This window comes from Canis lupus, chromosome 36 (genome assembly GCF_003254725.2).
Source record: "Canis lupus dingo isolate Sandy chromosome 36, ASM325472v2, whole genome shotgun sequence".
Lineage (NCBI taxonomy): Eukaryota > Metazoa > Chordata > Mammalia > Carnivora > Canidae > Canis > Canis lupus.
The window spans coordinates 4,560,445-4,586,697 of NC_064278.1; the positions used below are offsets into that span (position 1 = coordinate 4,560,445).

The window sequence follows — 26,253 nt, forward strand, 5'->3', positions numbered from 1 at the left end:
AAAAATTATTTATTTATTTTAGAGAGAGAGAATGCACCTGTTTGCACCTGCTTGCACCTGCTCATGCTTTAGGGGAAGAGGGAGAGGGAGAGAGAAACTCAAGTGGACTCTATTCAGGTCTTGATCTTACAACCTGAACTGAAACCAAGAGTCCTACGCCTAACTGAGCCACCAAGGCACCCCAGAAATATTCTTTATAGAAAAAAAATTGTTCTGCTATTTATTTCATTGATTGAGATTTTTTATTTATGTCATAACTTTTTTATTTCAAGGTCTCTGGCTGTTTCTCCTTCATGCACACAGCTTTCAATTTAAAAACAGCATTGTTCAGGGGCACCTGGGTGGCTCGGTCAGTTAAGTGTCCAGCTCTTGATTTCAACTCAGGTCATTATCTGAGGATTGTGAGATCGAGCCCAATTGTGGAGCCTGCTTAAGATTCTCTCTTCTTGGGACACCTGGGTGACTCAGCTGTTGAGCGTCTGCCTTCACCCCAGGGCATGATCCTGGTCCAGGGATTGAGTCCCACATCAGGCTTCTTGCATGGAGCCTGCTTCTCCCTCTGCGTGTGTCTCTGCCTCTCTCTCTCTCTCTCTGTGTCTCTCATGAATGAATAAATAAAATCTTTAGAAAAAAAAAAAAAAAAGATTCTCTCTCCCTTTCCCACTGCACCCCACCCCCGCAATAAATAAATAAGTAAAGCTTCGTCTAATGTTATTTCTACATACTCCACTTTTCTTGCTTAGAGAATCAGTCCCTTTCAGACATCAGTAGTTGACCAGGGCCCTACTCTTTCTGGATCGACTTCTTTGCCTGTAGCAACTGTTTGAACATGTACAGGACAAGGGCAGACCAGCCAGCTGCACTAGTTCTACTCTTGATCATCTGATCTTGACCCTGACTGAAGAACCTAGAATCTGGTATCTGAGTAGCCTGAGCCTGCATCCTGCCCCCGCCCCGTGTGCTCCAAAGCAGGCCCTCTTCTGTTTGGTACTATGGGGGTTTTTTTGTTGTTTTTTTGTTTTTTGTTTTTTTGGTGCTATGGTTTTTTACCATAGGTTTACAGTCTTATTTTTCTGACTTCACACTAAAGCCATTTTCTAAATTTCTAGACTGATTTTCTTATCTTGAAAAATGCCTTTTCTGTAATTTTGTGGTGTTTTGAGTTGGAAAAGAGAAGAAATGTGTGCTCATCATGCCTTTTGATCCAGTCATCACACCTCAGCTTTATTCTTTTTTAAGGATTTTATTTATTTATTTATGAGAGACACAGAGAGGCAGAGACATAGGCAGAGGGAGGAACAGAGGGAGAAGCAGGCTCCCCACAGGGAGCATGATGCAAGACTTGATCCCTGGACCCTGGGATCAAGACCTGAGCCAAAGACAGACACTCAACCACTGAGCCACTCAGGCATCCCTCTTTTTATTAACTCTTAACATTCCAGGCTTCTCCTTTTTCCTCATCTGTGTGTTGTAACCAATCCCAGATCCTACAAGGTGAGCCTGTAGAACTTTCCAAAAAGAGATTTCCATTTCTCCTTCTTTGCTGTTTGTAACAAATAAGATACTTTTGGGATTTATTAACAGTTTTTCAGTGTTTCCCTATGTTACAGGAACCATGTCCACACTTTGCACACTCCAAGGAGCATCATTCATATAGAATACAATGTGAACTGCTGCCTATAGGTATGAACAGAGTTGACCCTGATGTTACATATTAACTGTGGGTTTTGTTCTCAGAAACTATTAGTGAATGGTAAATGGGGTTGCAGATATTTTATTTTGTGATGTAAGCCCCTTTTTTATTGAAATAAATACCTTCAAGACACTTATGAGTTATAAAATTTAGTGTAGGTTTTTTTAGTGTAGTTTTATAACCAGAAGTAAACCATAGTATTTAAGCTGTTATACACTATTGCATCCTATTTATAAATACTCAAGTTTTTCTATTTATAGATCACATCTAATAATAATTTATCGGGGATCCCTGGGTGGTTCAGCTGTTTAGCACCTGCCTTTGGTCCAGGGCATGATCCTGGAGTCCCGGGGTCGAGTCCCACATTGGGCTCCCTGCATGGAGCCTGCTTCTCCCTCTGCCTGTGTCTCTGCCTCTCTCTCTCGCTCTGTGTCTCTCATGAATAAATAAATAAAATCTTAAAAAAAAAAGAATTTATCATGTTCTGCATTTATATTTTTCCTTTTTCATGAGAAAAACTATAGAAGAGTGCAAAAAATGCATATACAGCTAAAAAACATTAAAAACCAAAAATATCCATTGATAATTACCCATACCAGTCCAGCACTCCAAAAGTTCTTAGTGTCCCCTCTGAAATCTCCCCACAGAGGAGATTCTACTCCTTGTAGAAGTAACCACTCCTCTGACACTCCTCTGACTTTTTTTTTTAATGACTATTAAATGACTTTAATAGTCATTTCCCTGGTGCCTACAAATGCATCCTTAATAAAGTTTTATCTTGCCTATTTTTTAAACTTTACTGACCTGGAATTCTACTGTTTGTATTCTTTTGTGACTTCCTTTATTCAACAATATTCTTGTGAGAGTCATTCTTGTTGTATAGTGCTGTTGTTTACTTGTGTTGTTATGGATGAAACACGATGTGTGACTGCACAATTTATTTACCCATTTTACTGTTAATTGTCATATAGCTTGTTTGTGTTTCAGAGCTTCCACAGAGTGCTGCCATGACCTTATTTCTGTGACTCTCCAGATGTTTGTGTGCGGGAATGTCTCTAATCGGGACTGGAATTACTGGCCTATAGAATATATTTATCAGGAGCTTAACTAGGTATAGGTAGATGTCAAAATGTATTCCCAAGTGATGGCTCCTTTACATACCGATCAGCAGCCTATGATATTTACCAGTGTTCTATATCTTCACCAAAATTTGGTATTGAAAAATGTTTTGTCATTCTGAGGTTTGTTTCATTGATATCTCATTGTAGTATGGATTTGCATTTTTCTAGTTACTAGTTGTCTAGTTTTGGCCATCTAGATATCCTCACCTCTGAAAAGCCTATTTACACCTTTTGCATTTTTTTTTATATCAGGTTATCTTGCACTGATCTTTTGGTTGTAAAAATAAATCCAGAAGCCAAAACACTTAACTGCTATATATAGTTTATTCTCTAGAATTACTATGCTGTTTGGCATATATATCTCTTCTAAACAAATTCTTGCCAAGAAGTTTAAATTTTTTGGATGAACTGTCTGATTAGAAGTTTAGTATGTAACTATCTGTAAGCTTCCTAAAGAGTTGCAGATTTTAGAAATGCTTCTTACTTCTAGGATATTTTAAAACTCTAACTGTGAAAAGTTCATCTAGTACTCCTTTTAGAATTCTAGAATAGATTCCATATGGTCCTGAAGGTGTTTAACTTCTGAAGCATATTCCTGATTTCCCAGTACCTCATTCTTCTATAGTTCCAGTTTTGTTATAAGTAAAGCAAAGAAACTTGTCTTTGTTACATAGGATGCTCAGTGATTTTTTTTCTGTTTATTGTTAGAGTATTTTGTTCATCTAATGCTTATTCAAAAATATTTATTATCCTATATTATTAATATCTTAGTTTAAATCAAATTTGAATATTTGTGCATTTTGAAATGGTTGTCCTTAGTCATCCATAGCATTTTCTGAGTGTTGAAAATGAAGTCATGAGATATGTTATAGTTCAAAACACTAATGCAAAAGAGAGAAAAAAAATATATGGATTCCAGTTTATATCACTGGATAAAATGAAACAAAGTATATTTAGTATACTTTGGCCAAAAAATCGTCAGTAAGGACAATAGAAATGAGTAAATAGAGGAAAATACAGTATGTAGTTGATCTTGTATCCCAGAGAGATTTATCACAGAGATAATTTTGTGGATTGGTATCATCTGTGGTAAAAGTGATTATAGATACTGAGTCATAGGTTTTGTGCATGTACATTACATGCATAGCTGTTTGTTGCATCCATACCCTGCATTTATTACATCCACAGCCTCAAGATTCAGTATTCACTCTTGAATGTATATGGCCTGCAACCTTGGGCAGGACAATTTCCCGTTATTCAGTGATAGTTCACTCTAAGATTGAGATACACACACATACACAATTATACTACAGTTGCACATAAAAACTTCTTTGTCTTCAATAAAGATTATAGTGAAAGTACATAGTCTGCCTTCCAAAAAGTATTTTTACAAGGCACAAAAGAATGCAGTTCAACAGAATGATAAAAATAGACCTGGGCAAAGAGGAAATTTAGTATAAGTAAAGCCTGGGATGAAATGAGAAGATACTTGTAAGAGTTGGTCATATATTCATCTCAGCTTTGTATAGCCAAACAGAGAAACAGCACTAAGATTTCTGCTGTCCATGATGCCTTCAGGAAAAGCACAGCTTCCTAAGCTCCAGGTGCCTTTTTACAGATAGCGGTGATATGATAGACAGCATTATGAAAACTGAAGAACACTCACATCAATTCAGAATGTAGAAATTGTCTTATCTTAGTGTCTGCCTCAGACGCTTGAATGTTTGCTTCAAAAGGAAAGACCTTCCTGAACTTGCTTTCACTGTTCCAACCTTTAATTTTAATTAAAAAGAATACAACCATTAGCCAAATTTGATTAAAAGTATAAAGACAGTAATAATAAAAGCAAATACGAGTTTGTTACAAAACTGTTAGTTTTTGATCTATAGCTCTTTGGATCAGAACCTAAAATGTCTAACTTTGTTTGTTAATAGCAGTCCAGTAGAAGTTTATAGACATCTGCTTGTCTGCATAGTCCTTCTCTTCTTGAGGTCAAACTTACTCTTCTTGTTCCATTAACCGCCCTTCCTGTGTCCCCCCCCCCCCATCCCACCTCCCATTAAGGTCTGAGCTCATAAGGAGTAGGAGGTGTCATTCATTTTGTCCCCATTCCTGTGACTGATAGAAATAACTGAATCCCTTCACCATCCTGCTCATCCCCTCCTGAAGGGATACATTTGTATCTGTTCCTGTATGTGTACATCTGTAACTGGATGTGGACATGTCCCAAGGAGCCTGAAGATGAGGTGTACACTCACACGTCCCTCTCTCCTATCATCTTAAGTACCGATAACAATACAGTATAAAATCACCTTGACTTAGGGGCAGCTTTGTCTCCTGCATGGTTCACTCATTCTGCTCTTAACCTGAAGTGCCTAAATCTTTTCCCCAGTGTGCTGCTAAGCTAACCTCAATATAAGACCCCACATTTATTCCTGTTGTTTTTATCTCATAGAGGCAGCTCATTACAGCAGTATAGCAATGTTTTTTATATTTTAATTTATTATATGAATTCAATATTCATTGTCATTGAAGAATTTGAGCATGCCTTTGTATTCTTTACATTATAGCTAAAGTTTTTGGTTAAGATTGGGTCAAGATCAGAGTTCTCTGGCATTACATTGGAAACCTTTATAGAATGATCTGTTTCCTTCAGCTATTTACAGACTGTGAGAGTCAGCAGTTGCCCTGTACCAGACCCATTTCTCCGCTGATTATAATATCATGGGGACTTCTACTATACACGCCTCACTGGAGTCTAGACACACTGCATTTCCATGGTTACGCTGCCAAAGACAGAAATTAGAACAGCTTAACGTGACTTTTCTTTGGTGTGCCCCTTTCTGGTTCTCACAGATCATCTCTTGGATAAAATCCTTATAAGAATCTCACCTAAGATCTATGTCTAGCTCTCTAGTTTCTGATGTGAAGAGAGTCTACTTTCTTCTTTTCAAAAACAGCAGTGGCATTTTCCTGCTTCCAGTTTCCTGGCACCTCTATCATTCCCTGTGATTCTCCAGAGAGCCCCCCAAATGGTTCAGTTTTCTAAGGTCCGTGGAATGTGATTGTCCAGATCAGGCAAGCTGAGGTCATTGAAGGAAGCATAAGGCCTTATTTCTCATGGTCCCTTTGCTATATAAGCACTCATTGTTTTTTGGTGTTTTATTTTGTTTTTTTTCCTTTGCTAATGGGAAATAGCAAAATCCTGTGACTCTAGTTTTAGCTTGATTCCTATGACTCCTTAAATTGTTATGAGGACTACAAGAAAGTGGCTAGAAGACCTTACTAAGTTTAGAACTTGTCAGTACTGTGACATCCCTCCTCTGCCCATTGTTGGTTATGTTATTTGAGGGCTGTTCCAAGAAATGAGGGGCTGCGAAGTGTCTCACCCTCAGGCATGCATGGGCACCGTGGTCATTCTTCAGCCCAGCAGTGTTAGCAATTGTCTGCAATGCCTTTCAGTCTTTGAGGAATCAGAGAATAAAAAACATCATCCCTGCCTATGAAAATCTCTCCTGCCAGGTACTAGTTTCTTTTACAAATTCCTAAGTGCTTCACAGCCTCTACCTGTCAACTTTGGTGGTGTTATACCATTGCTTGCATCTTGCTGTACATGGCCCTGATCTGATTGATATTTTGCTGCCTCAGCTAGATGATGAGGCACTAACGGTCAGTGACTCTGCTTTATGCCCACACCTCTTATCCCCCTGCACATTATGCGGGCAGAGTGGTATTCGGAAAATGGTCATCTGATATTGATCCTGGACAGTAGGAATCATCAAAATAACATTGTGAAATTAAAGTGTGGTATACCTACAGTGATGTAATAGAATTACAATAATACAATTATATATTTCAGTAAAGCTCCTCCTATTTATATAAAGAATTAATAATTACTTCCCCAGTGATATTTGTATTTTCTCCTTTTCTCAAATTCTTTTTGTTCACTGAATTTATGTTTCTCTTTTCCTTACACATTGGTATTTCATGATATTATACTCTTGACATTTAAAATTTTTGATTCTTGGCATTATTTGTTTCACTGTTGCGTAGTAACATTTTTGTTCTTTGCCACCATCTGCTTATTTTAAGGTGTGTAGTTTTTCAGTGGCATAGAATACTTTCATATCTTTACTTGCCTTAAATATTAATCTAGGATTTTTATGTGAGGCATTTTTTTTCTTCACAGACTTCATCTCGTTTCTAGTGAGCACCCAATAAATTAAAAAATGGGACATTTTATTCGGTTGATGATATTTTAAGTATATTTTATATCTCAGTAAGCTTACCACATAATACTGAAAAATAAAGATTCCCATAAAATCCTTCCATTTTGTTGTAGAAAGTATTAGTAAGCCCTTTTTTAAGGGGGAAAGTAGGACTCAACAAAGTGGTAACTTGTTTTGGGGCACTTAGGTTTTGATCCTAGACCCACTTATCTAAGACTAAATGAAGTTCCTCTTCTACTCATACCTTCTCCTTGCAGGTGAGCTCCATCTAAGCTTGGGTACCATAAAAATGAAAAATAGAGAATTCATGTGCTAGAATAGGTATATGGGCTCTTAATGAAGCTGGCATTAGGGAAAATGTACAAATTCATCATGTTCACTGCCCATTTTGGACTATTAATATGCAAGAATATAGCAACTACTGTTAGAAGCCTGGAACCTAAACCCTCCTTCACTAATGTGAAAGTCAGAAGAGTGAGGATGATAGATGGAGAGAGGTCCGGTGGTATACATATCTTCCCCTGTCTTACAGATGGTGATTTTAGAAATAGCAAGCTGATACTGAAATTTAGGAGAATGGGGAGAAAATCCTCAGATCATACTATGGAATTGAACATTGTAGAAGTTGATTTTAAAAAATCAAAATATAACTATAGAGTAATAGGAGAAAACTATGAAGAACATCAAGAATAGTATTTATGATCTGATATATCCATATGTGAGTATACAGAGTAACACATTGAACAAATAAGGTCTCATAAGCATCATAGCACGTGGTGAGATTAGCTTGATGACTGCAGTGAGACAGGGAGAAGTTGGTCAGTCCTTCATTTGTATATTCATTTATTCAGCAAACATGGATTGAATACCTATTACATATGCCAGGCACTAGGCTAGTCTCATAGATGATAGACTGCTCTCAAGGAAACAAACTGCTGTGTAAACTAGTTATTAAAATATTTACAAAAAAAATATTTACAACATCTTAGGTAGGAATCTTTTCCCAATCTTCCAAATTTATGAAAAGTCCATATCAGGTCACTGGTCTAGCAGACACACCATTCTTGGTGTGTTATCTTAGGAGAGGCGCTCTATTACTTGCTTAGGACTCATTCGTCTTTCACAAGTTGCAGGCCTGAAAAATAGACCCTCTTTTTAAACACCATCTCCATAGCCATTGTCATTTTTGGGTAATCAGATTCTTCTAAGGAAACCACGTTAGCTATAATACTCCATCAAAGATATCCTTATTCTGGTTATTAATGCCTTCCGTTTCTTTTAAATACAGGAGACTTTTGTTTATTTTCAAGCCCAAGTTTTAAACCTTTTTTTCCCTGTTGCATAAGCCTCTTCTGTAACTGGTAAAGCCTTTGTGTATTTGTAAACGTCCTCTTGTATGTGTACTTTACAAACTGGCCCCTGTTGCAGTCTAGAGGATTTATTATTATTTGTTTCATGATATGATCATATTTACTTACTGTTTTTTTTTTAAGATTTTATTTATTTATTCTTGGGAGACACACAGAGAGGCAGAGACACAGGCAGAGGGAGAAGCAGGCTCCAAGCAGGTTCCCCACAAGGAGCCTGATGTGGGACTCTATTCCAGGACCCCGGGATCACGCCCTGAGCCAAAGGCAGACACTCAACTGCTGAGCCACCCAGGCATCCCTCCTTACTTTTTTCGATTTAAAAAATCAGCAAATCAACAAGCTTCTAATGGCTTTCTTGTCCTTGGTACATTTTTAACTAAGAGCCTTCCCCCACAACACTTTTATGTCATTTTTTTGCTATGATGTTGTTCATACATTTTCTTAGTATGTATTTTATTATTACTATTACTATTATTATCATTTCAGTGTTTAATCATACTAGCTGTATGTTTGGTCTTAGATGTTATATTTTAAAAATCAGATAGCTAGGATACCTGGGTGGCTCAGTAGTTGAGAGTCTCCCTTTGGCTCAGCGCATGATCCTGGGGTCAGGGATCGAGTCTCACATCAGGCTCCTTGTGGGGAACCTGCTTCTCCCTCTGCCTGTGTCTCTCATGAAGAAACAAATAAAATCCTTAAAAAAAAAAAAAATCAGATTGCTGTGAGGAGTTGTGTGTGTAGAAGTGTAGTATTTCCTAGGAGCCATCTGCAGATCCTGTCCCTGTCTGTTCCTGCATAGGAGCCCAGGAGCAGGTGTTAACTCTTTGCCTGCTTGTTTGCAGGAGGAATGCCCGCTCCCGAGCAGGCCTCACTGGTGGAGGAGGGGCAACCGCAGACCTGCCAGGAAGCTGCCTCCACTGGCCCAGGCATGGAACCCGAGACCACAGCCACCACTATTCTAGCTTCCGTGAAGGAGCAGGTACCTCCTCTTAGTGGAATGTGCAATCAATTATTTCTTCAATGCCTTTAAAAATTAATCTTTGGTTGTGTTTTAAATTTGTCTAACGTCCTTGATGCCTTCACGTTTTTTAATTATAAGGTGTTTACATCCCTGAGTACATTGGGATGACTGGCACGTAGAGCCGCTCCAGGTGCCAGTCAGAATCGGAACATGCAGGATACTTGTGCGTCTGCAAGTAAGGACAATATCGATGGTGATTGGTGTCTCTGTCTCTCCCACATTGCAGAGTGTGTGCATGCACGCAAGCCTTGTAAAGCATATTTTACACTGCTGACTTCTCTATCAGGACTCTGGCAACTTGAGGCCTGTAGTATCTTAGAGATGTTGAACATTTTAACATTGTAACATAGGTATTCTGTAGGGTTGTCTCTGTGATTTTTGGATAAAGGCTGTATTTGTTGTGTTTGTCTGAATCAAAATATATTCATTTTGTGAGCTAGTGTTCTAAAACTTGTCAAACTGTGCCAGTTTGCTTCAATGTCATGTTTATGTTGACTTTTCTTAAGGTACTTAATACCTTGTATCCTTCACATACAAGTAGCCTTCTAAATTAGATCTTATCAGTTGTGCTGAGAGAAATTGGAATGCCTGAATTTAATTTCTTTAGACTTAAAAGCTTAATAAGGTGAATGTAAGTTTAAAGCTCCAGGGATAGTTTTCTTTTCTGCCCCCTCCCTCAAAAACAAAACCAAACAAATGAAGAGGTGTTCTATGAGAGTTTTTCTGTTGGAAATAAGTTAATAATACATTTTTTTTGACCTTATGATTAAACCACTGGTTCTTTTTTTCTCAAGAATTACAAACTTAAGTGTATATTTGCTGGAATATCCTTTCAGAAATCAGTATCAGCAATTCAGATGACTAATGATGAGAGTAAAGAAATATTTCATACCTCATTATTCTACTGTTTGCTGTAACTTAAAGCTAAACATGCAGAATAAAAAAATACTCCAGAATGATATTTGACATTAGAGCTATGTTTTCAAGAAAAATTATTTCATAGCTTACTCTAATAGCAAGATATATTTTCCTTCCCCCACTGAAACTTGAAGTTTCCAAAACATTCCACAAACTAAAAATTTGAGAAAACACACAAAAAAATTATAGTCAGGATTGTTTTCGTTTTCTACCAAATTATAGATTATCCAAGCTTTTCTCACCTCTGAGGTGAGAAAATGAGGAAGAAAGGACTCTTTTCTTACTGTACTTCATAGTTGTAGAGATTTGACCCAAGGAACTGTAAAATGAGACTGATTTATTTGGAGCTCTTAGCATATTTTGCATTTTAGTGAAACATGATGGTAAATTTATCAAAATGCCCAGAACTGACGTAAAGCTAGAAACTGTGTTCAGTAAACACAGCTACAGGAACTTTGCATTTGTACCTTGAAACCAGATGATACCTTACATGTTGAAGAAAATTGGAAAACTATCATGATTTTGGCACTGGAATTCCTTGACAGTCTCAAATGACTTCAACATTCTGTCTTTTGGGATAAATAGTGTTCTGAATGAGTATGTGCTGGGAAATAGCATGAAAGGTTCCTGTTTCTGAAGATAGCCTAAAGAATGCAGGTATTTGATATTTATGAGAATTACCATATATATCCCAAATTATTTAGTTAGTGGGAGGATAAACTCTACTCTGATATTCCTGTTCTAAGAATTTGAATCCATTAATATGTTTGCAGTTTTCATGCTTAATTTCTTTTAAAATTGTTTATCAGTGCTCAGTACTAAGCATTTCGTTTAACCCAAGACACCATATCCATCTCTTGTTCCAAAATAGTCACCTGATTTTAAATAGCCAACTTGAGCTTCTGTAGAACTTTTGTGCTGCCATGCAAGATCCTCTAATTTCTTTATAGTTGGGGTAGAAATTTCCTTTTTTGGGGGGAGGAGGGGGTAGAAATTTCGTAGGGCTTTCCTGAAATGGCACTCCCTATCATCTGCCCAATGAGACAGCACAGAAAAGTCAGGAATAAAAAGCTAGTTAGTATTCACCTTATATATTTGATTTGAAAATAATCAGAATGTGACATTCTTAATTGTATTAGGCCCAAGTGAAATAGTTAATGTCCTTGATCATGTCTTATGTCAAAAGAATAATCTTCTGGGTGGGATATATAATTTTTTTTTAAGTTTCACTACAATGTAATGTTCACAGCCATGGAGTGAAAACATGAACTGCTCTGACCTCAAAGAAAAGACCTTGTTTGATGGCAGCCATGTCTCAGGAAGGATGTTTTATTGGGGTGCAGAAAGAAGAGACGTTTAGTGCAACTGAGTAGATAGCCTGGGTTCCTATCCTGCACGTACTACTTTCTGTGTAATCTTAGGAAGATTACTTAACCTCTCTGTTCCTTCGTTTCTCATCCATCTGTAAATTGGTGACAATGGTAGTTATTGAGGATATTAAATTAACCATTATAAAATGCTTACAGTGATGATTGACAGTAAATGCTCACAGTAAAGGTTAATGTTATTATTTTTTTTAAGATTTTATTTATTTATTCATAAGAGACACAGAGAGAGAGGCAGAAACATAGGCAGAGAAGCAGGCTCCCTCCAGGCTCCCTCCCAATCCAAGACTCATTCCTAGGCCCCAGGATCATGATCTGAGCCGAAGGCAGACGCTCAACCACTGAGCCACCCAAGTGCCCCCCAAAGGTCTAATATTACTATTTTAATCGGCATTTCTACCTAAGAAGAAAAGGCTTCTCTTAGGAGGAACTGGTATTTTTGTTTTTAAGTATATATGGGGATTCCGTGAGCCTTCTTTGGACATTGATATGAAGATAAAACAACTTTGTCAAGGTTGAGCTATGTTTATGCTATGACAGTATTTTAATTCTACATGGCATTCAACTTTCAAACCTTCACCTTGCTGGTCTCACAAATTAGAACAGTTTTATGTATGTATTATAAGAAATCAAGCATGTAAAAATAAATTTCACCAGCATGCTGATTTAGTGCAACCCAAACATGATGTCAAAGCACTTAAAGAATTGGAAAATAATGTCTTTTAACACACACCTGAATTTTGAGAGGAAAAGTTTGGGTTCTTCTTGAGTAAAGCAGTCTCATTAGCAAAGCATTAGTCTGTTAATATCTGAAATTGGATTTTGGGTGTCAAACCACAATTATATCTTACTCTACTAGGCCACACTTTCCTTAGGATCCCAAAGACAGAAGCTGTTCCTTATTCCTTGACAAAATGTTGACATTCACATTCTCTCTCTTTTGTAAAGTGATAACCTTCTATGTTGATGTTAGTTACTTAAGTGCATACCTGCCCAGTGACAGAAAAAATCCTTGCTCTTTGGCAGATAGAAAGAAGGAGCCTACTTGTGTTCGAGCATTGTCTCTTTGTGAAGCCACTTGTACCCCAGCTGAAGTCAGATCTCTTCTCCTCTTTAGCACTTTATAACAGTGCTTTGACTCTTATTGTATGCTCCCTTGGATTATATGATCAGCTACCTGATGACAGAGCCATGTTTCATACATTGTTTCATGCATATGTTACAGGCTTCTCCTCTAGAGCCTTTAATAACATTAGACTTGCAATAAACGATTGCTCAGGAAGGGTGTGGATGAATAATACTGGCTCTCAGGTTACTTCGTAACCAACCTAACTGTTTTGTGAAGATAATAGGACCTGTAGCCACATTCATAGAACATTACTGAGCAAGAGAAGCTCACAGATAGCACTGAGAAATGGAGCTACTCAGCCATATATTCTTATCCTTAAGACAATTTGAATGGAATGTATCCATATTGACCTAGGAATTAAATCTGATCTCTACATGGAGCAAACTAAAATTTTATTTGCTATTAGTTGTCAAATAATGACATAGATGTTATGAATTTCACCTCCCATCTGTCCAACTTAGCTGAAAATTAAATGTGCAGAAAGGAGGACGTGGTTTATCTTGGTGATGTCACAAAATATCCACCAGCATAATATTTACCAAGTGATAGAAGTAACCCCTGAGGAAATCTCTTCAAGGATCATGCTTTAAGAGAACTAAAAATCATCCCATGGGAATAACAAAATAATGTGATCTTTGAATTCAAATCTGAAATTACATGAAGTGCCAATTAAACATAAGCCACTACTTGGCTATAATCAGAATCAGCATTGGTCAGGTTCTCCTGTTCAGCTCAATTCCAAATAAAGATCCAGGAGTCCATGATGAATACAGATATTGGAAACAAGAAATATTTTTGTGTATCGCAATAGTTTTCAAGTATCTGGCCAATTTAAGAATGGTCTGGGATCCCTGGGTGGCGCAGGGGTTTGGCGCCTGCCTTTGGCCCAAGGCGCGATCCTGGAGACCTGGGATCGAATCCCACGTCAGGCTCCCGGTGCATGGAGCCTGCTTCTCCCTCTGCCTGCGTCTCTGCCTCTCTCTCTTTCTCTCTCTGTGACTATCATAAATAAATAAACATTTAAAAAAAAAAATAAGAATGGTCTGTGCCTAGCTTAGTATCTTACATGTAGTAAGACAAAGAAATACGGCCAAATGTGCCCTCAAAGGGCCCTGCTTCCTTTGAAATCCCTAGACTTAAATGATTGAGTTCTCCTTGAAGTGGTTGGTAAATATTTGGATGCAGTAGAATTGGAATTTGATAAGACACTGGCTACTCATCCAGAGCTCTGCCACTAGCCCTGCAACTTAGATGTGGCAGTGTGCTACCTTCATAGGTACAAAGAGCCAAGGGCTGAGTATAGGACCTTACCATCAACTGGTAGAGTATATTGTAGTTTTGTTTTGTTTTAAGGATTCTATTTATTCATGAGAGACACAAAGAGGGGCAGAGACACAGACAGAAGGAGAAGCAGGCTCCCTGCAGGGAGCCCAGTGTGGGACCTGATCCCTGGACCCAGGGTCACGCCCTGAGCCCAAGGCAGACACTCAACCACTGAGCCACCAGGTGTCCCGATATTGTAGTTTCTATAACTGATAGGATGTAATCAGGATTGTAGAAACACTCTTTGAAAGACTATATGGCCTATCATAGGGTTAAAAAGCATATTTCATGGCTCTATGTAGGATGCAAGTTGGTTTGTATTCTGCAGAATCACACATAATATTTATTACAGTCTTTTATCTTGTCATAAAATAGCTTGCATAATTGAAATCTCTATTTGAACTTGGCCATAGTCAGGCACTCTCCCATTCTGCTGTTCCCTCAAAAACCGCACTCTCATATTTTTGGTTTCTGATTTAAGAAGTTTGGAAATGACATTTAAGGTCTAGGCCAATCTAGGTAGCATGAAATCGTAAGCACAGAAGAACAGATTTGGTAAAACATGCTCATTTTATGTATGCTTTTCTTACTCTGGTGAAATCCTGAATTAGGTACTAATTGTTATTTTTGATGAGTGAAAATTGCATTGTTCTTTACTGGTGAGGCTCTCAGAAGCCTCAAGACAATATTTTCTGACTTCAGTGAAAATTTCAATTCTACCTTCGGTGTATCTGTATTAACTTAAGTGATATTTAAATATCAAAGGCTGAAAGGAGAGTCATTAAAGATCCTTAATTTTTAAAGATAGAATAAGGAACTTTGGAGCCAACTGTGCCCTATTGATATCACTTCATTTTTACGTGGATATGTTAGCTTCAGTAATTACACACCCTTCCTGTATGGCGGAATGCCCAGAACTGAACAAATTCCAGTGCAATTATTTACTTTATTCCTCTGAAACTGAAACAACTCAACTGTTGTGCACCTGCCTTTGCAGCTTCCTTTTATTTGGCCCCTAAGTTTATTTACAATGAAATCATTCTCTGACACACCTCAACCACATGCAGAAGACGGAATTTTTATTTGAACTGTAAACAAGCATAGTTTTTTGCTTAGCTAAAAGCACTGTAAGTACAATGCCTAAAACTTCACATTTTTCCCGTTAGTAACTTAATCATTTTCCTACTGGTAACTGAATTATCCTGGAAGTTGTAATTACTGTGTAACATATAATGAAGTCTTCCATGCCTGAACTGCATCATCAAACACAAGGTAAGATTGGATCTTTTCTTAGCGATTTCTGTAGGATCATCAAGTTTTACAGCTATACCTCCTTAATATTATAGAAATGTGGTTCAACATGAGGTATGAGGTCAAGTGGCAGAGCTCTTATGACACTATTTGGCTGTATTCAAAAATTCTGAATCCTGCCACTCGGTTTTCAGATCAGTCCTCTTAAGTTGTGTGTGCTGTGGTTAGAATATAACGTTTCTCTTCCGTGTGTTGATGGTGAGGGTATCTTCCATTTCAGGTATCTCTGTGGTTAAGGAATACAACAGAATATGGCCAACAGGTTTATTCAGGATGTGAATGTATGCAAAAAAAAATTGCCCGTCAACAAAAAATTAGACTGCCAATTTAGCTAGCAACAAGTTTATACACTTTGTGATAGCTTGATAAATGATCAGCTGGACCTGTTCACAAAGTTGCCCAGTCTTACATGTCCCAGGAGTACATCCTGAATAACTAAGTATTTGTTCTGTTTGATTCAGTTGGAGACATCTTAGGTTTGTTCAGACTTTAGTTTTTTAAGTTTTGTTTTGTTTTGTTTTGTTTTGTTTTGTTTTGAAGAGCTCTTAAATCCTAGGAATTTGAACAGGCTCCGTCTGGCTTTTCACACATAGCTAGATCACATATGCAAGCATGAAATATATAGTAGGTGCCCAAAAATATTTATTGGTTTAATGAAATGGGAATGTAAAAATGCTTACAACTCCCTGTAAGTTAGCTTTAGTGATTGCTTTTAACTAAATAAAAAAATGTCGATTGAAAGCCTACTGTGAGCCAAGCACTCTGTCCAGGAAAGGGAGGGGAAGGATAGTAAGGAGGCCTAAGAAGATGATCTGTAGATGATCTCTTCTGATTCACTCAGAAGAATGAGAGGCACAGACCATATTTATACTTCTATATGAAGTAATTGGTACAGTATGAATATTCATTAATGGAACCACAAAATCCAACAATTTGTGCTTTTGCTCCTTTTTTAAAGCAGGCTATAGATGTGTATTATATCAGTTTTATGTAAATTTGCTAACTTAGGCATTTTTAACTTCAATTTTTACCGTCGAATTAGCATTACCTTTCTGTTTACATTTGAAAGTAATAGAGTATTTTTCCTTTATTAACACTGAAAGTTAAGCCTGACTTTGTATACTTAAAATGATAATTTCCTTTTCAGTTGAATAACAATTCCTGTTCAGAGTTAAATTATGAATATATGAAAAATTTTTTCCCCTGTACATGCAAACCTTATGCTATTAATGTTGAAATGAGTGACTGCTGAGTTGGTGAGATTAAATGGGTGACAGGATCGTTCAGCACTGAATTCTCTGCACTGTGTGATTGTTTTTCTTTTTAGAATCATTTCTGGAGAGAAGAATATGTTAGAAACATTCTTTTTCCCTCAGGTCTAACCCTGCAGTTAATCCATAGCTATAGCAAAACAGTCTGTCTTCATGTGCAAGTGCTCTCAATTTCTCAATTGCCATTTTTGTTACTTCTGCAGAAATGGGCCCATATGGTCTTACTGTGTCTGTTTATATATTATGAATATATTGTTTCCAAAGTGATCAGATATGCTTGTACGTCAGCAAAGTAATTTAGGTTATGATTATTTCACTCTAGACATTCCTAAGTTTTTTTTTTTTTCAAGTAGTTCAAAGACAGATCTTTGTCTTAGCTTATAGAGTCTTAAGAGTTTTTATGTACTCAAACCTTAATACAGGGGTTGCATGTAATAGAAATAGTCTCCAAACACATTGAAAGACCACATTAAAAAAAAAAAAAAAAAGACCACATTTTTGAAACCTGAAGATAAATGTATGTTATCCAATTAAACTCTATATAAGTCATATTTCAGATATGAATGTGGCTATCATTAATTGATAGATAATTGATAATTAATTGAAAGATAGTTTTCTTAGAATTGAAATCTCTTGGCTCTTGAAAGAAAATGTAATTTTCCTTTAAAAATTGGAGTTCAAAAAAAAATTGGAGTTCAAGGCATTTTTCAATGTATAGGCTCTTTAATTTATGTTTTAATTTGCATACTTTTACATAGGAAAATTGCTAAAGAGCAGCATAACATCAGAAAAGTATTCATCATATGGTATCATCCTCTGTAATGGAAATATATCTGATTTGAAGTTCTTCTAAAATCATTCCTAAACCCTAAATAAAGATAAACCTCCTTAGCTTACTATTAAGGCTTACTATTTCCTTTGTACTTAGCATATGTGCATTCTGTTATTCCTGTAGAAATTCCTTTCCATCATAAAGTTGATGTAAACTATCAGTTTTCCTCTTTGCAAGTATTTTCATAAATTGTTTTATTTAAAAAATAGAGAGCCTGCCTTGCACTTGGCACCTCCTTTTTTTCATTCATGACCTTAGGTGCCTCCTATGTTTCCTGCTTGAAAACCATAACTGCTATAAGGGGAGAAGCTTGTTGGAGTATTCCATTGCCCTGTTTTCTCATTTGTTTCTTAATAAGGTGAATATTGTTTCCTTTACATAATGGAAGCGCTTCACAGCAGGATCTTGATTTTTCTCTTATTTCAGTTAGCAAAGTATAATGAAAAATGAAAAAGTGAATTCTTATTAAATTATTTTGTAGAGAAATGTATCTTAGTAATTGCTACTGTTGGCATTATTTTAAGTTGATTGATGAGAAGATTTGATGGTCTGTAGGTAAGAATAGGAAGATTTAGATTTGTATAACTAATGCATACTGAACAGAATGCTGTTATATGTGGCTTATTTGATTTGCAGCACAGAATAAAGAAAACATATTTTACTGATGTGAAACTATTTTATTTGGTTGAATTTTTTTTAAATTTCTGAACTCTTGATAAAACTTTTTGATTTCCCATTAAAACTATGAAGATATTCACCCTATTCTCAGAGTTCTCCTCTTGTAAGGCCAGTAGAACAGCATTGAAAAGAATAGTCAGTGAATTATCTATGCCAGTTCTGCCTTTATGATCATATAGACTGACCCAACATCGGTTTAGGGGGTTTGCTGCTTTTTAGTACAGCCAGACTGCTGTTTTCTTCTCTTCCTATCATCATCACTGCTAACACTACCACTACTGGAAACAAATGAAAACTTTAGAAAAGATTTTGTCATACAGGTAGAATGTAAGAATCAGTGAACTCTGTGGAATAGAAATCTATTAGGAAACTAATAGCTAACATTATAATTTATCATGTGCCAGGCATTGTGCTAAATGCTACATATGGAGGATCTCCAATGTTCTTTATCCCAACTTCATAAGTTAATGCTTTGAAAATCTCCATTTTTTGGCCACAGAACTCTGGTCCAAATTTCTTTATTCCATGCATTTTTGTACCTTATTAGACTTGGTGGGAAAATATATAGTCTTAAGTGATACAGGTAAATAGTTTCAGTAAATTTTTTTAATCCTTAAATTAGCCATGGCATTTTCTGTTGCTTTTAAGTAAAAATCCTGAATTATTTAGATAGTTGTTACTATTGCCCCTACTTAAAGGGAAACTGAAACTCAGGAAAGTTGATTAACTTGCCCAAACTTATGCAGTTAATAAGCAGGGAATCTGGGATTCGTATTCAGGCAGTTAGGTTACAGAGATGCTTACTAGGCAATTAAAATCTGCAGTGGAAGCAATAAAGAGAAGAATGGATACAGAGGAAAAGTGAATCGCTGACAGTCACAAGATTAGTTGAGAAGTTATCTTGGAATATAAAGGAAAAGAACAAAAAAGGATATGATAAATGTTACTAGACATGGAGGATATGGAAAATAAATCTAACATAAGCATTGTGAATGTTCTCAAGAAAGATTTTATAGTAGCTAGAACAAAGACAATGCTTAATTTTAAAACATTTTTTCTAAGCTGAAAGTAAAGCTGTGAATGTCCAGATTTGAAGGGGTCATCACATTCCAGGCATCACCTATGAGACCAGTCTAGGAATAACCTTGACAAAATTTTATATTTACAAAGATACAGGAGAAACACCTACAAGAAGCTATATAAAAGAAATAATTTATCTGCAACAGATAAAATCAGACTGAGAACTAGCTTTGTTGAAGCAGTAGATATAAGAAGAACATAGAGCAATGTGTTCAGAGTGTTGAAGGAAAAATGCTTTTAATCCAGGAGTTTTACACCCAGCTAAATTGTCTAATATGTGAAGGATTAAAAAGATATTCTCAGATATTCAGGCTCTCATGAGATATAGTCACCTTTGTACCCTTGGTATCCTTTCTGGTAATTAAAGATGTGTTTTCTTCAGAGAGTAACTGAATTTAAGACTCACAAATGAGAAATTCATGTTATAAAATAACTAGTGCATCTTTCTTTATTAAGACTCCAAACCAAGACTCCAAACAACCCTTGATTAAGACTCCAAATCAAGACTTGTTACATGTTATCAATTAGATTTTGCAGTTATTCTCTTGTGCTCACCTGCTGCCTGTGGTCCACAAGCTACATACTCCTTGGATGGATGGATGGATGGATGGATGGATGGATGATGGATGGATGGATACATACATACATACATATGCTATTCTGGTGACTGCCATTTTTGGCCATTGTTACTATTCTGATTCACTTTTGATAATAGTAGCTAAGCTGCTTACATGTTTAGACAGTCCACAGGGAGAATACCCAGTCAGTGCAGAGTTCAAGGAATTCAGTGGCATTTTTCATTGTCTCAGCACTTAACAATGTTTTACAACCTGTAAACTTATATTGAATGACTTGAGTCATGGTTTATTGGCTTATTGAATTTGTAAAGACAAAAAAGAGAGAGAAATCTGCAGTTTGAGCTGGAAACAAATTCCTATTCTTATCATATTTCTTGGGCCTATTAAGTAGTATTTTAATTGTACTTAAAATATCAACGTTAGTAATATCTTATTTATGTTGATATATACTCACTTAGCAAAGGTCTTGTAAGGAAATTCCCAAAGGTGTTCTGGACTACAAAGGATAGGATTTGTATCCTTAGCATCAAACAAGGTAAGCAACAGAAGTTGAGTGGATACCTGTTGAATGTGTGAATAAAATAAATGTAATCTGTGTAGAGTAATTACAAATGAGTAAGGAACAAGGGGAGTATTTGATATTAACATAATTGACAACAAAAGGAGTATAAATGACCAATATGCACATGAAATAATTTTCTCAACTCACTAGTAATCAGAAATATGAATTAAAATAATGGGAATATATCTGCTTTATGTTGCCAACTATTAAAGATAAAACAGTGCAAGTGTTGTGATGTTGGCAATTCCATGTAGTTTTGGTCGGAGTAAATTGACATAACCATTTTGGAAAGCACTTTAATAATCTGTGGTAAAGGCCTTAAAACTGGTTCTATCTTTGGTTCAGTAATTCTGATTCTGGAGATCCAGTCTAAAGAAATATTTACTGTTAACACAAAGATATTAATTATAGTGATGTTTCTAATATCTAAAAATTGACAACCTAATTGCCCAATATGAGTAGAATGATTACATCATAGTATATGTATATGATGGAGTTTGCACAGCCATTAAAATCACATTTTTAAAGAATATTTGATGACCTGCAGGGTGTTCATAATACAAATGAAAACATAAGTTATCTATGTGTGTAGAATCTTGTTATAGAAATACATATGTATATATGCACATGTGCACTCAATAATACAGGAGGTACTCGTAAGTAGATACGCTTTTCCCTTTGAATTTTCCAAATTTCTTATAAAACACATGTAGTGCTTAATAAAAATTCTAAAGTCACAAAATAATATGACCTAGGAAGGAGGAAGCCTTTATAAAAATGACAATAAAAAGTTACTATAGATTATGGTTGACAGAGAAGGAAAGAACAGACATTTTTATAGGTTGTAAGATGTGGAAAACTTGTCAGATCAATCATATTTGAAATGGAAAATTTTGCATGATTGTCAGTTTTCAGATCCAGAACAGTATCAAGGCAGTGGTTACTAAGCTCAGGAGCTCCCACTTCTACCCCTGGCTATGTTGTGTAACTTTGAACTTTGAGTGAAAGCTCCTGTGTCCTAATAATGTCTTTAAGTCTTATTAAAATAGTAAGTACTCAACAAACATTCACTACAATTGAGATGATAAAAAAGTTATGGAAGCAACATATTCTAGCCCAGGGCCACTTAGGAGGGTCCTGGATCCAGAATGAGGTATACTCAACAGGGTGGTCATAGGCTAAGACTTGACCCATGGAAGGAGTTCCTAGCAAAGGACCAGTCAGGGGTTACGTGCTGAAGGGCCCTTATGTCATGCTGACAAAACTAATGGGAGGGGTCAGTGTCTGTCTGGATCCGCGGAGATATGTGTTGTATCATCTTAAAATAATTTTGCAAATTCAACTATTTGCAGCTATCTTTAGAGTAATTTTAGGAATGTCATTAAGAAATTCCTTAGATGGGGGATCCCTGGGTGGCTCAGCAGTTTAGCACTGCCTTCAGCCCAGGGCGTGATCCCGGAGTCCCGGGATCGAGTCCCACATTAGGCTTCCTGCACGGAGCCAGCTTCTCCCTCTGCCTCTGTCTCTGCCTCTCTCTCTCTCTCTGTGTCTCTCATGAATAAATAAATAAAATCTTAAAAAAAAAAAAAAAAAAAAGAAATTCCATGGGTACATCTTTACTAGTTGCCTCGGAGGGAATTCTACCGAGTGTCATTAAGTAAAAGAAGGAAGATGCAGAGAGGTGTAATAAATACCCATGTTTTTGGACTGCCCCCCTCCAGGATATAAATTCCAAGGATGCTTTCCACTGTATTTCCAGAGCTTAGAATAGTGTCTGGTACTGATCAGCTCTCAAGACTTGTAGAATACATACTTGTTGAAAATGTTTGAATGTTTGTGGAAAAGAAGTAGGAAACAAGACACAAATACACTAGGCACAAGAGACTCACATTAATTACCTAGGAAAGGTGAGGGAGTAACTAAGTACCCCTGCCCAAAAAGCAGTGTAGGAAGGGCATTTCCGGAGTAAATAGTCTCTTCCTGACATGTTTATGATAGGTTTTACCTGATTATCTTTTCCTCGCTATTAGAAAAATCAGTTCTGGAGAAAATCAGTAGTCAAAAGAGATTGTTCAGAAATGGGTTTGTTTTCCAGAGTAATAGTGGTCCTTGATCTTAATCAAAACCACACTACACTTAGGGTTCTTCTGCATATGCAGATAGATATACAGTTGACTCCAACCCCACAGCCTAGTGACAGCAGACTGACTATATCTTGAAGTGATGTCACACGTTTTTGTGGGGGGTGGAGATCATCTGTACTGACGTGACTATGTTTCCTAGCTTTTAAATGCTTCTAGCTATATTTCATTGAAAATGTAGCTTTAGTGAGTCATGTCTAAAACCGAAGAAATACTGTGCTTTTACAGAGAAGTTGAGAATTTGTCACTGCTCTGGTCTCGCCTTCCATAACCTGAATGCGGTCCAAAGCCACTTTCCATCACTTGGGCTGATATATTTGACCTGGCAAACTCAGGCTGGTGTACCCCAAATGTTCTCTCATGATATATTCCTACACAAAAAGGTAAATGTAGTAATTAGGACTGTCTTATTTTATGACTAGAACTATGCAAAAAAATATGGAGCCATACCTAGTATAATTCTTGTGTCTGGAAAATAACCCAATTTCAGAGTTGTCTTTCCCAGGCAGACTAGAAATGCACAAAAAATGAGTAGACTGGCCACAAAATATTGCAAAGCACAAGATCCAGTTTGTTATTCTGTGGTTATTTTAGCTAGCATTTCGACTGCCCTGAATAAGTTTTTAAACATCTCGAGGAAACCATGTTTCATTACAAGTACCTTGACAGCTCCAAAAAAATGTCAAATGGCCACCTGAGAGCCCAGGACAGGGAGTAGGTAAGGGGTAACAGCAAGGAGAACCGAGCTCCCATTACCTTCAGTTGGATGATTTGGAAGGTGCTCCTGGGTAGGCTGATCATGATCAGCCTATCAACTAGAGCATCCTCCCAGCCTACCTGCCAGCCTACCTGCCAGCCCACCCCTAGCATCCTCTAGAAGAGGCACACAGAGCCCTGGGGCTTCAGTTTGTCCTAAGGACATATGTTTAAATGAGGTTACCCTCATTATTTATGGTAATAATCTGGTAATCCTAACTCAGTGAACTCTTAATAGAATTTCACTGTACTCTTCTAAAGATTTGTTTATTTTTTTAAGATTTTATTTATTTATTCACGAGAGACACAGAGAGAGGCAGAGACACAGGCAGAGGGAGGAGCAGGCTCCCTGCAGGGAGCACGATGTGGTACTCCATCCCAGTACCCTGGGATCATGCCCGGAGCCAAAGGCAGACGTTCAACCACTGAGCTACCCAGGTGTCCCAAGATTTCAGTTGTTTTAGAATTCCTCTAGGAATTGGTGGGAAGAATGTAGGTATTGATGTCCAACCAACCTGGCTTCAAATCCAGACTCCCACAAATAATTTTATGATATTGGGCAGGCATCCTTAACCTCTCATAGTCTGTTTCCTCCTCTGTAAAATTACAGTAATAATGTATAGGTTGTTGATTGTATATTTAAAATGCGGATAATGGTGGGTACTTAATAGATGGTCAAGTCCCTCCTTAGAAGCAGAGCTATCTCAGGTGTTTCATGAATAATGACACTTTCTCTTTTGGGGAGTTTTTAGTGATAAAGCTGACATTCAAATCTAATTGCTCTTGAAATTGTTATAGCAAAATGAAGCCTCTCACCCAGTGTGGAGTATTATTTACTCTGTTGCTCTTTATTTCCTGCAGAGCATTACATTTATTTTCCATCTTTATCTACCAGAAATTTTTAACTCCCAATCTTCCAGTTTTGTTTGGTGAGTTGAGAAAATCCCCATTTTTTTTTTTTTGTTAGAATCTGCCTTAAGACTCTTCTTTACCTGAAATAAATTTGACATTTTGTAGTCTAAAATGATGTGATATGGTTATTGCACAAGAGCTCTCTGTTGGATCTGAGGAGCCATTAATTGTTTTGAGAATATGAGCTGTGACTGGGTAGAGGCAGTAAGTTCTGATTCACAGTGCAGGATGATGTGCTCAAGCAATCTGGTGTGCTCCATCATAACATCATCACAGAGAGATGGCTAATGTTCTATTTTGAATCCCTTAAAGAAGATTCCCAGCCTATCCTATCAAAAAGAATCCAGGAATTAATTTCCTGAAAGCTTTTAATATTTTCTATTTTTTAATACTAGATCCCAAGTGCTCTGTTGAGACACATTATGTTCAGTAAGTCTTTGTCTATAAGACATATACACAATTCCTATCAAACAGATGGCAGAGATAAGAAAAGTTAAAACATTACAAATAAAATGAATACCAAACTCTGATTGGACACAGCAGTGCTGACTTGTGTTTCTTACTGAGGGCTAAAGAATAGTGCTCCAGTGCTATGGCATTTATTATCTATACACCAAGCACAAATTATTGACGGTTCTTAACCATCATTAATATTTATTGAGTACTAATGTGCATGTTAAGTACTTTGTACATATCATCTCACATAATCCTCACAACCATCCTATGATAAGTCTGTTGCTATTGTTATTCCTGGTTTACAGATGAGGAAGGTGAGTCATAAAAGAGCTTGTGGAACACAGGTCCTCCAGAATGTTAATACCATCATCCACAGTAGAATCCTTTGTTCCTAGAATGGGACCTGCTGCATAATAGGTACTGATTTTGTTTGATGACCAAACTTGCTTATGTTCACAGTCTGGTTAGAATCCAGAGACTGACAAAAGGTTCAGTTCCAGGAGACTGACCATAAAGCCTACAGCTTGAACTTACTTCATTTTTCTGCTCCTCTCCTCCTTCAGTCAGCCCTGTATTAGACTGAAATAGAGACCATGATCCCAGCCCATTGATCACCATCCAGTGAAGATGCTCAAAACCCAATAAAGATGTTCAGAATAGCCTCTGCTAAGCTTTAGAACAGGAGTTGAGGCAGGTACGCACTAACAGTCAGCTCTGTCATAAATATGTATTCACTGGGCTTCAGGTTTACCTGATAATATAATGAGACAACATAATAGTGTGTCCTAAACAAGATAGAAATATAATCTCTCTCATGAAACGTTACAGAGAGTAGCAGTCCAGAGTTAGCCAAGACAACATTGCCACACAGTTGCCTTCTCTGGGTCTGAGTTAGCTGCCAGTCTCATTAGGACCTGGCTGGTAAGTAGGGGTAAAGAACCAGGGGGAACGTACATTCCCTTTGGAGAACACGATCTAGACAAGGCTTGGTCTTAAGAGCAAGCAGCCCCAAAAGCTGGGAATGCATGCTCCAGTTGAGCAACAATGGGATCATCGAAAATAATTATTAACAACTGTCAGTCTCCCTGGGAATAGGGTGGGTGCCCTGGCACCTGGGCCTTGTTGGCTCCTCACTCTTTCAACCTGCCTTACTGTACCCTTAGGCTCGGCTGTGCTGTACTAGATGTTTCATGGTAGGTCCATAAAGGACCAGAATCAGTCATTACATTGATTTTTATATTTCTTGGAAGATGATTTTGTTTTTCTATTTAACATTTGTAACAAAGAGTAGCTATGAAGAATAGACTAAAACTTGGTTCCCTTGTGTTCTCAGTAAACTTTTAATATGCTTCAAGTTTGTTTCTCCTGTAAATACTGCTTAAATTTTTAAAAATCCTCATATTGAATTTTTCATGATATTGCCATTCTTGTAAAATGATAATAGAAATTAATTTTTTTTAAAATCTCATTTTAAGCTTTTCACGTGT

At 37.0% G+C, this 26,253-nt stretch overlaps 1 protein-coding gene and 1 long non-coding RNA gene across 13 annotated transcripts in view; one reads left to right on the forward strand and one right to left on the reverse strand.

The window, feature by feature from the left end:
• Window positions 1-4,835, reverse strand: part of LOC125754461 (uncharacterized) — a 52,838-nt gene extending 48,003 nt beyond the window's left edge. The window contains exons 1-2 of the long non-coding RNA XR_007408778.1: window positions 4,734-4,835; window positions 4,481-4,586 (exon numbers count right to left, since the gene is read on the reverse strand). This is a non-coding gene — a long non-coding RNA (uncharacterized LOC125754461). The remainder of the gene's footprint in view (window positions 1-4,480; window positions 4,587-4,733) is intronic.
• PKP4 (plakophilin 4) overlaps window positions 1-26,253 on the forward strand; it is a 232,853-nt gene that overhangs the window by 62,542 nt on the left and 144,058 nt on the right. For 10 of the 12 annotated variants that reach the window (XR_007408776.1, XM_049106375.1, XM_049106382.1 and 7 more), the window contains one exon: window positions 9,256-9,392. Coding sequence is in view for 9 of the 12 variants with exons in the window: in XM_049106375.1 (XP_048962332.1) it covers window positions 9,261-9,392 (132 nt within the window). In the remaining 3 variants the exon portion in view is untranslated. Of the gene's footprint in view, window positions 1-9,254; window positions 9,393-9,512; window positions 9,610-26,253 lie in introns of those variants that run through there. The other 2 variants (XM_049106385.1, XM_049106386.1) reach the window with 1 other exon arrangement.